This window comes from Haliotis cracherodii, unplaced genomic scaffold (assembly GCF_022045235.1).
Source record: "Haliotis cracherodii isolate W230 unplaced genomic scaffold, xgHalCrac1.p SCAF_12, whole genome shotgun sequence".
NCBI classification, from domain to species: Eukaryota; Metazoa; Mollusca; class Gastropoda; order Lepetellida; family Haliotidae; genus Haliotis; species Haliotis cracherodii.
This window is the reverse complement of record NW_027266267.1, coordinates 11,962,908-11,977,515: the sequence shown is the minus strand read 5'-3', so window position 1 is coordinate 11,977,515 and position 14,608 is coordinate 11,962,908. Positions and strand designations below refer to the sequence as shown.

At 40.0% G+C, this 14,608-nt stretch overlaps 1 protein-coding gene and 1 pseudogene across 1 annotated transcript; one reads left to right on the top strand and one right to left on the bottom strand.

Moving 5' to 3' along the window:
• Positions 1-2,031, top strand: LOC139457023 (uncharacterized; annotated as a pseudogene).
• A 1,882-nt stretch (positions 2,032-3,913) lies between these two features.
• Positions 3,914-14,126, bottom strand: LOC139457548 (contactin-6-like). The gene is made up of 11 exons (XM_071238925.1): positions 13,990-14,126; positions 11,316-11,642; positions 10,589-10,864; positions 9,733-9,987; positions 8,977-9,249; positions 8,335-8,631; positions 7,774-8,076; positions 7,298-7,414; positions 5,126-5,156; positions 4,832-4,896; positions 3,914-4,062 (listed from the first exon to the last, which is right to left on the bottom strand). Exons 1-11 carry the CDS (start codon positions 14,045-14,047, stop codon positions 3,932-3,934), a joined length of 2,133 nt encoding a protein of 710 aa, XP_071095026.1. The 5' UTR covers positions 14,048-14,126; the 3' UTR covers positions 3,914-3,931.
• Between the last annotated feature and the right edge of the window lie 482 nt (positions 14,127-14,608).

The following is a 14,608-nucleotide window of genomic DNA, read 5'->3' as shown; positions in this document are numbered from 1 at the left end:
ATGGAAGCGCTTGCTGAGAAGATGGCCAAGTTTTATTGTGAGGGTAAACCTAAACATTCCGAGAAAATGTCGTCACCACTTAAGAATATCACAAAAACACAATGTAAAACATTAGAGCTGCCATCAATCGTCATTTATCTGACACTGGTAGACAGATAGACATTGTTCATGATAAGTTGGTCAAAAAAGCAAATCAGACCTTAGGAGTTTTTCTGAAGCACAGGATGCAGAGTGGTGGCTCGCGACCAACTCAGCACAAAGAAGTCATTGAAATGGCGGATCTACAAAAAAATGCTGTTTATTTCACTGATGCCGAAAGTTCACCTATCAAACTCAGTCAAGCTGCTTAGTACAATATTGCTATTCATTTTGTATCTAGGGGTTTAGAGTTCCACCACCAGCTTACATTGTCATCATTTGCATAAATTCAAAAGTGACGAAAACTGTGTTGAATATGCTTGTTTAACACGCGAAACACAGCAATAAAACTTTCATAAAAAATGAAGAGGCAATGGCTGACAAAAGAATGTACTCAACTGGTGAGCCAAACTGTCCAGTTCGAATGCTGAAAACCTTTATCGGTAGCACCGACACTCAAGCTACCTCTCTATTTAACCAGTGTGTTAAGGATGCCATTTCACAAGGGTTGAGTCACGAAAAATGGTATACTTGTAAATCATTAGGTAAAACTAGTTTCAGGCTATGAATGATGCAGGCTTTGAAGCCAAACAGATTATGCATAGGTACACATGCATTACACCGGATACCTACCTTCCATATTGGATTAGATCACGTAATATTCATATACTAGGATAATCACGCGCCAAAAAAGAGAAAACGAAAACGGAGAAAACTAGGTAAAAATTGACATCAAATTTGAACTCTATGCACCACTTCCGGTCTAGAATAACTAGGCTGTGTATTTTAATTCTGTTAAAAGTGGATAAAAGCGAAAAATGTAATGACTTTGTATGTTTTTCTTACTGTGGAATTATGGGATGCTGAACATAGGACCGTGAGAAAATTCTGAAGGTAAGTGGTTCCTGATTGGTTTATTCGACGTTAGCGTGCAGATCTTTTATGCAATACGAGTCGTTACATCAGTCTGAATCAACGAAGAAAAACACAAAATTCTTCAAGGTATGAGAACATTTTTAAATGTTTTCCAAAATGAGCCTAAATCCAGCTAATCAAAGTTTATCAAATTCTTGGTGTGCATTATATTTTCAGCTCTATTTATGAAATGGAAGTATCAGACAAAACGAAACATGAAAATATTACATCTATTTCAGATTAGCACTGAAGAGATCACTACCCAAAACGGGAGCAACCACTGACATGTACAGTTCATATTTTGAGGATTTTTTTGTATTTGGCGTGTTTATAATCCACACGCTAGAGACAATGAAATCATCATTCGACGAATGCCTTTTGCAGTTGTTCAAGAACAACAGTTTAGACGAATTTCAACTATAAAAGGTAAGTAATTTTAAATAAGGTAAACTTACCCTTACCCTAACCCTAAAGAAGATAATAAAACGGGGATCCAAGGGCTAAAGCAGTCGATAATTGAGACACCTTGGTTGATAAGGAAGTTGTTACCGAACATTTGTGAGCACAATAAAAGATGTCAGAAGGTATCCGGTGTAATGCAGTCTTTCCTATGTATATGTCGGGTCACCGAAATGAAGCGTCCATTCGAAGCTACAACAGAGAATGCTCGAACAACCAAAATAAATCACTGAGCTCCACACTGTCGTGTATTGCTTCGGGAAGCCCAACCGCGCCGCCTCAAGCGGTAATCCCCGTCATCAGCAGCCGAAGTATGATTTAAACACACACCCAAAGTTCACAGAACGTTAATAGCAATCCTTTCTGAGCTTCAGCCGGTCTGGATTTCTTTCCAACTCCAACTTTACTGGGTGCAACTTCTATATCAAGTGAATGGCATTGTCGTTTGTAGATGTCACTCCAAATGGAATGTTTGGGAAGGATGACGTCACGACGTCACGACTCTCCGCGGAGATATAGTTCGTTTAAATAATTAAAGTTTGATGTTTAATGGGTTGTTTTGTTATGATTTATGTATATGCCAATAAAAGGATTGAAGTTGTATTTGTTGACGTTCATCAACTTCACGCATCATGGAATTTGCTCACGTGGGACACTGTCTTCATCAGCTGATGAACGTCAACAAATACGACTTCAATCCTTAAAGAAAGTAGCTTCAAGGCCGTCACGTTCACTTGAACCTTGTGTTACACGTGCGAATTTAACACTGCTGAAGGTGGCGAACAAACAACGCAGTCTGCTTGACAATTGACATATTTATTAAAGTACATAATTTATATAGTAATGTTGCAGATTTATAACACAGATTTACACTTTTTTATGGTCTGTCTTGTCAAACCTCGAGCAGAAAATATGATGTATAACCAGCTGTTAAAACTGCGATCATCGCCGAACACAGGGGAGATGAAATGGGGTTTGAAAAGACTTTCATGTCGCTATTGCACTGCAAAGCGACGTGGATGTATGTGTATATGTCGCTGCTTGTACGAGTCTAGACTTATGCCAGTTATACAGTAATGGTGTGAAGAGATACCCAACTCAGACATATTGTACTGTATCTCCTTAATGTCGAGTGCCAGGCAGGGTAACAACAAGTACCATCATTTTATGTCTTTTGATACCACTGACATTCCGCTTGACAACGGAGGCAATCACTGAAACAACGGTTTTCTCCTGAAGATACACACAGAGCTTATGGCATTTTTGGAAATAAACAAACATGTCAGCACTGTCAGCAATGATGTTTCCAATGGTGGGAAACATTCGGATCGTGACATAGACTCTGTGAGTTGATCGTCACAGCTGGTGTCAGGTATTATCATGATCTTCTTGTCGCAACAGGTAACGGATATCAAGAGGCTCTAAATGAAAGATGTAAGACTGATAATAATGTACATGTTAAAAATCATATTTATATTTTGGGCGTATATAGTTTGTTGAACAATTGTTTAGCTGAGTGAGTTAGCTAACCGTGCTTTAGTGATTATTATTATCAGGGCTAGTCAACTTTGGTGAAACTCACGAGCATGGTTATGGTGCTGACAAAGCTAGAATTATAAAGAGGGCGAATCTTATATTCGAACCGAAGCTCGTCGTTTTCTAGTAGGTACAAGAATTGCAGATGGAGATAGATAACTGAGTGACGATTGGGTAATGCTGCCCCTCAATATCATATTTCCGCTCACGAGATTGGAAAATAAGTTAACGCTTCATGCGTTCGTCAAGTCTACTATGAAGCTTCATGTGTATACTACGTCGTGGCATCTGTGTTTGTGAAACCCGCCGTACTGTTCCCTACTGCACAGCGCTTTAGTGACTACAGCTATATCTGACCATCCTCAGAGAATACAGAATCTCTCTTAAGCTGTCTTTAAAAATATGTATATGTATAATATTGTAAATATGTATAAGTTTCTGGAAATAAGATTGTTTTGGTGAAACAATGTACATCTCTGAAATCAAATATAGTTTAAGAAAAAGCAATGTAATTGCAGTTTGGTTGCTTAGCGATTGTAGATCTTATTGGGTAATGAGTTTAACGCAGCTGTGTAAGAACTGTTCAGTTATAGATATGGCGTTAAAGATTGGTGAAGGAGGAAAACTGATTTGATGAAACCAAAGAGCTCAGGTATTGTGCTGAAAAGCTTCGCAGGGTAATCACAACGAATCTGAGATACACACGATCACGGGTGTCTGGCACGCCTAAGGGACGCAACTCGGCACTTCGAATGATGGCGCCTCAGACGCTTTCAATTGAAAAGAGCCAAGACCCCATGGACGACGTACAATAAGACCTTATGTGACTTGTGAATGTGCCACTTTGTCCTTCGTACACTGTACACTGTTTTGATGATTGCAGTTAGGTCTCATCATCAGCAGACACCGCCATGTTCACGTACTGTTTCTCTAGTTTCTCGTAAGTTGGTGCTTCAGTTGGCGTGTCCCTGTCAGATGTGAGGGCGTCATAAGTGCTGCCAGATGTCCCCGCGCCTGTAATGGTATTATTACACATCAGCCTGTGGTCGCTTCGTGTCGAACCATGCACACTTCAATACACCAAAATGTAACAAAATTAAGCTCGCAATAAACACTTGCAGTGGGTGATCATTCTTAATCCTCCTCGCATTCATGTGGCCACGATATTTTATGAATCAAGGACATATGACATGCATATAACTGAAACGATCGACGATAATCAGGTGGAAACATTCACGTTCTCAGCAGCTCCTTGTATTTGAAACTTTAGATCAATAATTTCTTTCTTAAGTACCTTTGACAGTCTAATCAAATCCACAATGGCTATTCGAGCTGGTGAAGACTCCCTTACATGTAAATAAGTATGCTAACATCAGAAACCAATGGCGATAAGCCTTACAAATACAAAAATACTAATAATGAGATGTACTTTTCCATCTTTCTCCGTTTGTAGATTATACAGTACAACAATACACCCTTGGTTGAGGCGGATTGGATATATATCTTTTGTTTGTATACACGTGACATTTTCCGCCACATTGGCGAAGGAGCGGTCACGTGTCATTCGACAGAAGCTTATTGACTCCAATCAAATTTTGAATGTGACTTCATGGCTTTGTTATATAATGAACAATTATAGACTTTATTTGAGGCCACTGAGTTTTTTCTTTTAGACCCGAACAAAATAACATCGACTGCAGACTTCCTCCACGGTCAATATTGGTTTATTTTGGTCCAGTAAACAGGTATTTAACTTATATAAAGTCTATAATCCTTGTTTTACCTGACTGACGATGTTGCTGGCGACTTGGCTGGGTTGTCACGGTAGACGCAGCTACTTCATGATATCTGTACAGAAACAGTAGGATCACATTGCAGGACATTCTATTGTGTGTGTCCATATAACATGAATTAACTTTCCTCTGCGAATTACGTTTTATCACAAGTGATATAGTCTATACTGAAATAAAGTTATAACAGAGTTAGTACAATGATCTACACATCTGTTTCGCTTTCATTTCAGCAACAATATGTTTCAGAACTTACTTTTTATATATCAAGAGCAACAAGTACTTACACAGACTCCTCTTCTTTCTGCCTCGACGGATCTGAAAGCACAGATCTCACACATTATAACAGCTTGTACCCGTGTCATGTTCGTAACTATTATTGTGTGATCAAATCCTCCCAGTCATCAATAGTGTATCAACAGTGTGGTGCAGCACATGTTTACATTTTCTTTTTCATATCATTCTAACCACTCCTTACAAAAGAATGAAATATCTAGGCCTACTCAAAATACAGGTATAATTAATACATTGCAAAGTAATCGTTTCCGTAATGAAATTCAGAATTATATATAAATGCGCTCCAACTTGTCAGCGACAAAGCTAGAATTGTATGTTTAAGGTGCTTATTTTTGTTATATAAAAGCAGTGGGAAATGCTCCTCAACTGATATTTTCTTCTTAAAATAATGTGCATTTAATTTAACAAAAATAGAATGATTTGTTTCAGTTACAATGGAATATCCCATCACACCAAACCCACGTTAGTGAAATTAGACCCATTAGTACATGGATAGTATCCCAAGTGGCACTATCAGGAAGAGTGAAGTTGTTTCTTAGCGAGGACTGGTAACTGATTTTACTGGTGCCAGTTTCTCCCATCAGAAAGGCTGTATGGATACTTTGATCACAACGGCAAAGGTGCAGACAAGCTGCACACCCACAGCTAAGTGAACTATCATCCAAGAAGACAGGAAGCTGCCTGGAGATGACACTTCCAAACACAACAGCCTCAGTAATCTTCCGTCCTCAATGTGTTCCGGTACTGATGACCTTCTAGCTATTTCTCCTCAGAAACCTTGTGTCCAGTTGGTATTTCAACATACCACCTTAATTATTTCTTGGTGCTTAAATGTTGAAGAATCTTCTAGGCTGGCAGTATGGCAGGAGCCGCAATTCCCAGCAGACCAAATAATTAGGACACTGCTGAGAAGACCTCCCCATGTAAATGGTTTTCTTTGTATATCAAAAGAGAAATCAAACATATCTGTGATGATTTGCCACTGCATTCCATGAGATCGTTCAAGAGAAAGATTATCAATAGTTCAAGCTACGAGTTTGAGCTTTAATATCAGCCACGAAAGCCACTGTCTCAGTTCAGAATCTGGTGAGTACACCTATCGGTGAATTTCTGAGATCTTGTCCTTGGGGGAGCTTATAATTCAGCTGTGTCCCTTCGTACTTACCACTACAGTCAAATACACTCATTTTCGTAGGTTTCTTAGTTCCGATGGGGAAGATCCCACACCTTTCTTGTTTTTGCTGTCAGCTGATCGCTCAATATCTTGTGTGCATATGCCTTTGAAAAGATGGTCCACATATGAATTGAAATCCTGATGATATCACTCATTCTGTGAGATTTTCTTTGCAATTTCCCAGCTGGTGTGTCGGAGAATGTAACAACTTGCTCCCTGTGAGGTAATTGCAGCTCCACAGGCCATATCCACACACTTCAGATTATCTCATGGAGTAGTCCTACTCGCAAGGTACTGTTCCAATGTAGCACTCACTAAAGATCTCAAACATCTTCTGGAGTAGTAAAATCCTTCACAGTACGTTCGTGTTGGCACACCACAAGACTGCAGTTAAGGGAACGATGAGATTAGTTGAGTGAGTGAGTGAGTTAATGCTTTACGTCACATCGGCAATATTTCAGCCATATCGTGACGATGAGATTAGTTGAGGCCGGTACTAGTATTAAGTGGTTCGCTGACTATCCATACATGTATATAATGTACAGTAAAAGGACCATATCTTTGCGATGGAATACCTTCTTGTGGCTGCAAGAGTTACGTCATATTTACAAGCTAATATCAGACCGGCACTCTAGTATCCTATTCTGAGTGGAGCTCCATTTTCATCACCCTAAATGGTGTACCATCCACGTCTGAGGTCCCTATGTTTCTGTCACCAGGCATCATTTGTGGCCTTATGATGCGGGAGATTAGATGAAAGTTTCCATCGTGTACAGTTGAGAATGAACTTGACATAACCTTTACCAGTCCGCTTCCTCAGACAACTTTCAACATCTTTCCATAGCAACCAAACTACATTGTCTGTCCATTAAGTATCTTCCCTTATTTCTGAGTGAACTGTCATCCATATCATGTGGCAATATCATGAGCTAGTGCTTTGTCTCAGGGAGACGTGCATATCTCATCTTGATAAGTTATGTAAACATACCATTCTTCAGTGACAGTCGCTTCTTCCTGCAGATACAAACTATAGCCAGGGATACTGCTACAGCAACTACTGCAACAACAAGGCCAACGCCCACGCCTGCACCGAACGATAGCTCACCTGAATACAGAAAAAAATATTTTGTGTTTTGATAGCTTCATCTATCAAAACAAAGTCATCGGCTGGAAATATGATAAGTATTTGAATTTTGAATATTGAAAGCCCACGTTAGAACAATAAAATATTTTCGCTTTTTCTTTTAGTCTGAATAGAAGTGTATCACATTTTACCTGCTTCATTGTATTCTCAAACCATTGAAGGATATGAAAACTTCAATAACAATCAAGGCGTAATGGAAGTTTAATGATCATCTTTCTATAATCATCGATAAATTAAGGACACGTTTATTGGCTAGGTTATAAACGTGAGCACAAAAAAATCAAACCATGAAAAGTTAAAATACTATCTGTGTGACCTACAATTGTTGACTGCAACAGTGAATGATGTACATGATGCCGTCACTGGTGACGTCCTTGCAGTGCCCTCTGCAGCATAGAGCCTGAAGAAGACGGTCCTGTCTCCAGACTCAGGTAGCTCCACCTGTCTCCTCACACCATCACTTTCAACAGTGGCGGAGACTGTGGTCCAGTTAGCCTGTGGCAGTCTTTGTTCCACCAGGAACCCTACGCCTCTTGTCTCATCATCACCACCTGGTGTCCACTGAAGGATGTAGCTGCCGGCTTTGTTTTGACACTGGAAGTTCTCCGGTACAGAAAGCGGTGCTGTATGTGATGAGGGACATAGTATAGATTGAACAAGGAAACGACGTAGAGTTTCATGATATGATCACAAGAAAACAATCACTCTGAGGGTGTGTTTATGTGTGTGTTATCAGTCATTTTTTGTTTGTTTTACAGTTGTCCTTTGCAAACATGGACACAAACAATAACATACCTTCATAAGTTTCCTGTAATAATGTTTCGGTAAAACTACTTATATTGCAAGTAAAAGGCGAGTTCAATTATTTCATTCAAACCTACCTTTCTTTCCAAGTTGAAATTGCATTCGGAACCTTCCAAGTGTGTTTGTGACGTTTAAATAATACACTCCATAATCCGTCTCTTCAACAATATCTGTGACAATATATGACCTCATGGCCTCGTCATACTGGCGCCATTTTGACAGGTCGACAGGTTCTGCACTACCTCCAATCTGTTTAAACCAGGTGAAGGTCGGTTGTGGAAAGGCCAGAATGTACACCTGTAATCTGATTGGCTGTCCTATGTCAACATACACGTCCCTCCCTGTGGGGTATTGGAAATTGAGCCGCGGGGAACCTTCAATGTATAAAGTCATTCTTTTCACGTGTTTCTCCCTGCATTCAAAATATTTCTTTGTCAAGTATTGTATTGCAATGACAGTGACTTTATAGTTTTATACATGATGAATCATCAATGCAGTTACTTTATAGAAGTCGTCCTTCTTGTCAAATACATTGCTTCTTGACAGGTCTGTATGAGGATATGAGTCAACATATGACCTTCTAATTTCCCATAATATTTACGCTCATTATTGGTCATACTTCTTCCAGGTAGCATACGTGCCGGTAGAATATATCAATAGATGTGTGAATATCTTGGATATTAAACCAGATACCTTTAGAGTCTCATCAAGGTACCTACATTTTATATTTACTGTTACTGATGCTGTCGTTTCACCAACTATGTTCCTTGCAAGACACGTGTAGACGCTGCCGTCAAGACAATCCGCTCCAGTCCAGTTGAAGCTGACGTCGGTAGCCTCTGTCACATGGCTCAGTCGAATAGTGCCGTTCATGATGGATATGCTGGAGAAAGGATTACTGTCTACTGCGCATGACAGACCCACAGAGCCTCTTTCGTCAACTTCAGCTGCATTGGACTGACCATTAGCTATTAAAACTGCAGATGGTTTATCTGAAGAGTGAAAGGCGGATTTAAATGATACCTTTACTTTGTCCGTCCGTCTTAGTTGTAATGCGACTCGTCTTAATTATGCGCATAAAGAAACATTGTGATATGTATCTCCACTTCATTTTAGATAAAATATGGCAATTCAACATTGAAGACGCTGAAATATGCAAACCATCTCTGTAAATATATATGATGTCTCAAGTAAGTTTGACCACCTGTGGTTTATATTCCATATTTCATACAAACTAGTTCCTGCATGTCAGCGTTCAGTTTCCAGTAATAATCGTTCTCAGCACGTCGTGAAATTCTGGGTTACAATGGATCGTAAAAGGCGACCAGAGGGATTGGGTGATCAGGCGCGGTGATATTATTTCTTTAAATGTTTGTCATGTTATCACATTTGCCGTGAATCTATGCTCATGATGTCGTTCGTCGCCTCTTATCACAAGCATGATTTACTCTAACATGAAATACAGCCATACGCACATTGGACGTCAAGTGAAACAGCAGGACTCCGTATTGTGCCATATAGGTTAGTCGCCGTGCACACGTAGCTGCCAGCCATGGTCCTGTTTGCTGCTCCAAGACTGAGGACCTGTCCAGTCACGACTGTCTGAGATCCTTGTTTCCAGGAATATGAGCATGTAGGTCGACAAGTGCTGACACACGTGACCTGGGGTACGACGTCAGCCTCCTTGACTTGTACAGATGTTGGCGAGATGCTGGCATTGTACGGAGGATCTGTAAGATCAGTGCTACGAATCAATTCAAACGTAAAAACAAAAGTAATTGCAATTCGATTGTAAATGACAAATAATTAGAAATAAAACTCAATACTGAATACGTTCTTCTTAACTTTTCATTCGTAATATCAAGGAGAAACACATGTGTCGTTTTAGAATAAGAATATATATAGTGTTACACTATAATCAATTCAAACTTAAAGCCTTGTTTTAGATATATTACAAACCAAGCAACACTTTCAGACACGTACAGTAGCCTATTTATAAAAGTAACTTGACACGTGCCTTCCAAATAGCATATTCATCATTACAGGGGTTTTATGACTTTTGTTCAGCAAGTAATATTTCACTATTGAGTATTACTATATACGCTATATACCTTCCAGTTTGTGCTGTACAGGCAAGTTAGGAAAGTATAATCCATCTTTGTTCAGTTTAATTCAATCGGAATAGTGTTCAGGGATAAGGAAACCATGTCATCACACCGCGTTTGTGTGCAGTTCAAAGTTGTAGACATTCCACTGTGGTTACACTGTCTAACAACACGTACCACCACCACATACAGATGACTATCTGTCAATCTATTGTTATAAACTTACAGTCAGGATATAACATCAGAACGTCACTGTCTCTTCCCAGGCCCTTATCCTCTGCCACGTGACAGGTGACACCTGGTGGGTTATGACTCTCAACCGGAACTGTTAGACGAGCGCCCCTTTGCGATGTAAGGTTCAGACCATCTATCTTCCAGGTGTAGGTGAAGGTCAGTCCATGATCTGCAGGTACTGTTGTAGATGTAGATGAGCACGTCATCGTGACGTTCCTGCCAACCACGGGAGTAGATTGCAGTGATATGACTGGCTTAGTCGGCTCACCTGGAATGATGAGAGAATATTGCCAAACACCGCTTCAACAATCTTACAGATATTCACGGCGACTTGGAATGGTTGTCGGTGCTCTAATTTTTAAAAGAGAAAGACAATGTGAATATGTGAATGACTGAGTGAATGTTGTTTCAAGCTATATCTAGTGGGCCTGTGAATACCCGAGTCTGGGCCCGGCAAGCCAGTTGTACTTAAGCCATCAGGTGATTAAATATAATGAGCCATGCCACACGTGATGACAGTTAATCCTTATTTCATTTTGGGCTTTCGTCAAGAATTTGATTCTTTATAATAATACTCTCTGAATAACTATATATGATTTGATGCTGTCACATCGATGTTGTGTGTGGAATTATGCCTGTGCATTTGTCCTTTACCTCGCTGATGATCATGGATTAATAACACGAAGATATATTCACTTATCAAATTGTAAACAACATACCAATGACAATAAGTTTCAAGCCACAACCCTGTATCAGGTTAGAAGCACCCCCATTGCCACACGTGTACCGCCCAGCATCCGATCTTGATATATTCTGCAGGACAAATGTGATGTTCCCAGAGGAATGGCTGCCTTCAAACACTATTCTATCTTTGTAGGGAATTGTGGCGACAAATGTTCCCGATGAGAATACAATAAAGGCTACCAAACCACTTGGTGTAACAAAGTAGAATGACGATCCTGTTCCAAGACCACCTTGTGGGATGATGAAGCTGACTGTACTGTTATCTCCAGGGGAGGCGATGGCTGTAGTCTGACTCTCAGCACCTGTGGAAGAAAATATGGGTCTAAAAGTGGAATTGCATTGATATACACTCACCTAGAACAATGAGCGTCTGTCCGCAGTTCGGAATGATATCGGTCAGTCCACCGTTACCACACGTGTAAGTCCCAGCATCAGATCTGCTGACATTGCTCATATGAAAGGACACAAGCCCCGCCGACAAGTTCCCACTGAAGTTCACACGGGCTTCATATGAAGGAAGAATCTGGTGCCGGTTTAATCTGTTAGCGAGGAGGATGCCAGTTCCATTTGGGTTTAGCACAGACATTACAAGGACAGATACTCCTTCGGGTAACTGCCACCTGAATCTGGCCGTGTCCGTCTCTCTAACGATAACACTCTCACCATCTGTGACTAGAAAAGCTCGACATATTAAACACAAATACCCTAACGTTTCAAATACGTATAAAACCTGTGTAAGTGCAATTTGAGAATGTGAAATATCGCGAATGAGCCTGCACAATCTCAGCAACCACTTTAACATAGAGTCTACTAAGCCTACTAAGCATGCTTTGTACAGGTTGGTCCTGCTATACATGCAAACATGCAATTTTTTTTATCTGCAACAGTGAGGAATTTATGGATGTTTTTAAGTTGTATTTAATTTTTTACATAAAAAAAAATAGAAATTGCACAAAACCGTTTGTTTGTGTTATACAGTTTTGTTGACAACGGTATTATTCATAGTATTCATGCTTACCTGTTCTTCGTTTAGGCCAGGTTAATGAATAGCACATGTATTTCATGTTAGTGGGAATGTTATTTATGATATTGAGGATTTTGATTTGCTGATTGGGTCATCTGCTTCAATGGGAATGTACCTCGTGGTGTCTTACGGATTCCATTGCTGTTGATGAGAGGTTGTACTTAAGAGACTGGTCATGATATTAGCGTATGTATTGTTTTTAAAAAGGTCCAATGTTATTATGGCATAGAATGGATAGTATTATATATGAGCTAAAGTTCTCACCAAAAACGTCTATTGAACATGTGGGTGTGGTTGTCATCAATGTAAGACTATATCTTTATTGTTAATGTGACGAGATAGGTATCGTTTATCTCCCTTTGTTTTGATTGAATCTGTGATACCACTGTGACATGTGCTATACTGCTATACACCCCTACTGCAAGTCGTGTGTTCTTGCGAAATCTCAGTGTTTTAGCTGTCACATCCATTTAAATTCCATTTGCTACAGCGTCATATAAAAAGACGTTTAAATATGCTACGGAATCGAAATATCATGAAAATCTGTTGATCCCGGGAACAGGAATGAGGACCAAATTTCTCTTCATTTTGCATAATCACATAGTTGTATCACTTTTAAAATGCACGTTCCGTATGGCTAGTATATTCCTGGCGCAGAATCAATTGTTAGGACAACAGTGTGACGTCACAAATACACCCTCACCCACCGATTCACCTCACAACACACACACACACACACGCACACGCACGCGCACACGCACACGCACACGCACACGAACACATGCATGTATAATGCTATATAAGTGCAGTAACCTTGAACGTGACGATAAACCCCATTTCCCTTCACCTATTGTTGTAAAATGCCGTAACCCTAAACGTGTACTTTTCACTTGACATAAGGTATCCTCTGACGTGTCGGTGGTGTGTTTTAGGACTGGTGGTGGGAAATAGTCAGGACGTCGCTTGTACCTGTGACCTACATTGCTGTCAAAGACCCCGTGGTGGTGTCATTGTACACATTTGAATGCCGTATATATAGACCTGGTGAATTATTGCTGGACAAATAATACTAAATCGATATCACCTGTACACAGAGGGGCAGATTTGGTGTCAGTGCCCGGGGATTAACTTCCTCTCATTTCTATGCAACTTTACTGCCTTGAATTACACATACAATGTGTGCGCTATTCCACCAGTGATCGCACAGTGAATTGCATATTAACACTGGTGATTATGGGACAGAGGAATGTTATATGTACACATCATACAATCGTTTAGAACAAAACCCTTGTGAACAGCGACATATAATTACGCATGTAATCTTAGGACATCACGTACTGCACGTTAGAGGGTTAACGTGTGGAGGCCTGCTTGTTGTTAAGTCCTGTGCACAGCGTATATAATTACGTTAGTCAGGTTGTTATCGCTAGAGTTTAACGATCACAAGACTAAAATAATCTCTTTAATGAAGGATTGGTCGGAATCTTTTTAATTCCAAAGAATAGCATACACAAGCATATACATTCTACTGTACAGCATACACGAGCATATACATTCTACTGGGTTGTGTGCAGTGAAGCAGTTCAACTGTACTCTCTTTATGTTAATAATTCACAAATACTTACATCTAGCACCACATGAGATCAGGATAATAGTCCACAAATGACGTACTTGGATCTCCATGAAAGATTTTGCACAGACTAATATTTTGTAAACACTGCTCTACTAACATACACACATGTTGGTAGTCGGGAGTATCTACTTCACGTGAGCCTTTTCAACTTCCGGGTTTGACACAAAGCAACACCACATATATACCCGTCAACCACGCATGGATATCCATGTCATATTTAGGCGGTCGTTGTGTACATCACGGTGCCTGTGCAATGTGTGAGTGAGTTGGTTTAACGCCGCTTTACGCAGTATTCAGGTTATATTACGGCGTGTCAGCTTGATGTGGGAGAAAGCAACGTGACACAGATTGATTGTAGTGAAACCAGCGAGGAAGGGTGTTGTGCTGACAGACCAATGATCATAATCAGTGAGAGTAGGAGATCCTGGGACGACTACGGGATGCAACTCTACACATTGCCTTGATTGACTGGGCCACTTGAACATTCGACTTCATTATCACAATAATCTGGGCCATGGAATTAACGCATAAAGTAGGATAACTGTCCTTTCTGGACAAAGGATAGGCATAATATGAAATATCAGGAAAACATTTAAACATCATCATGAATG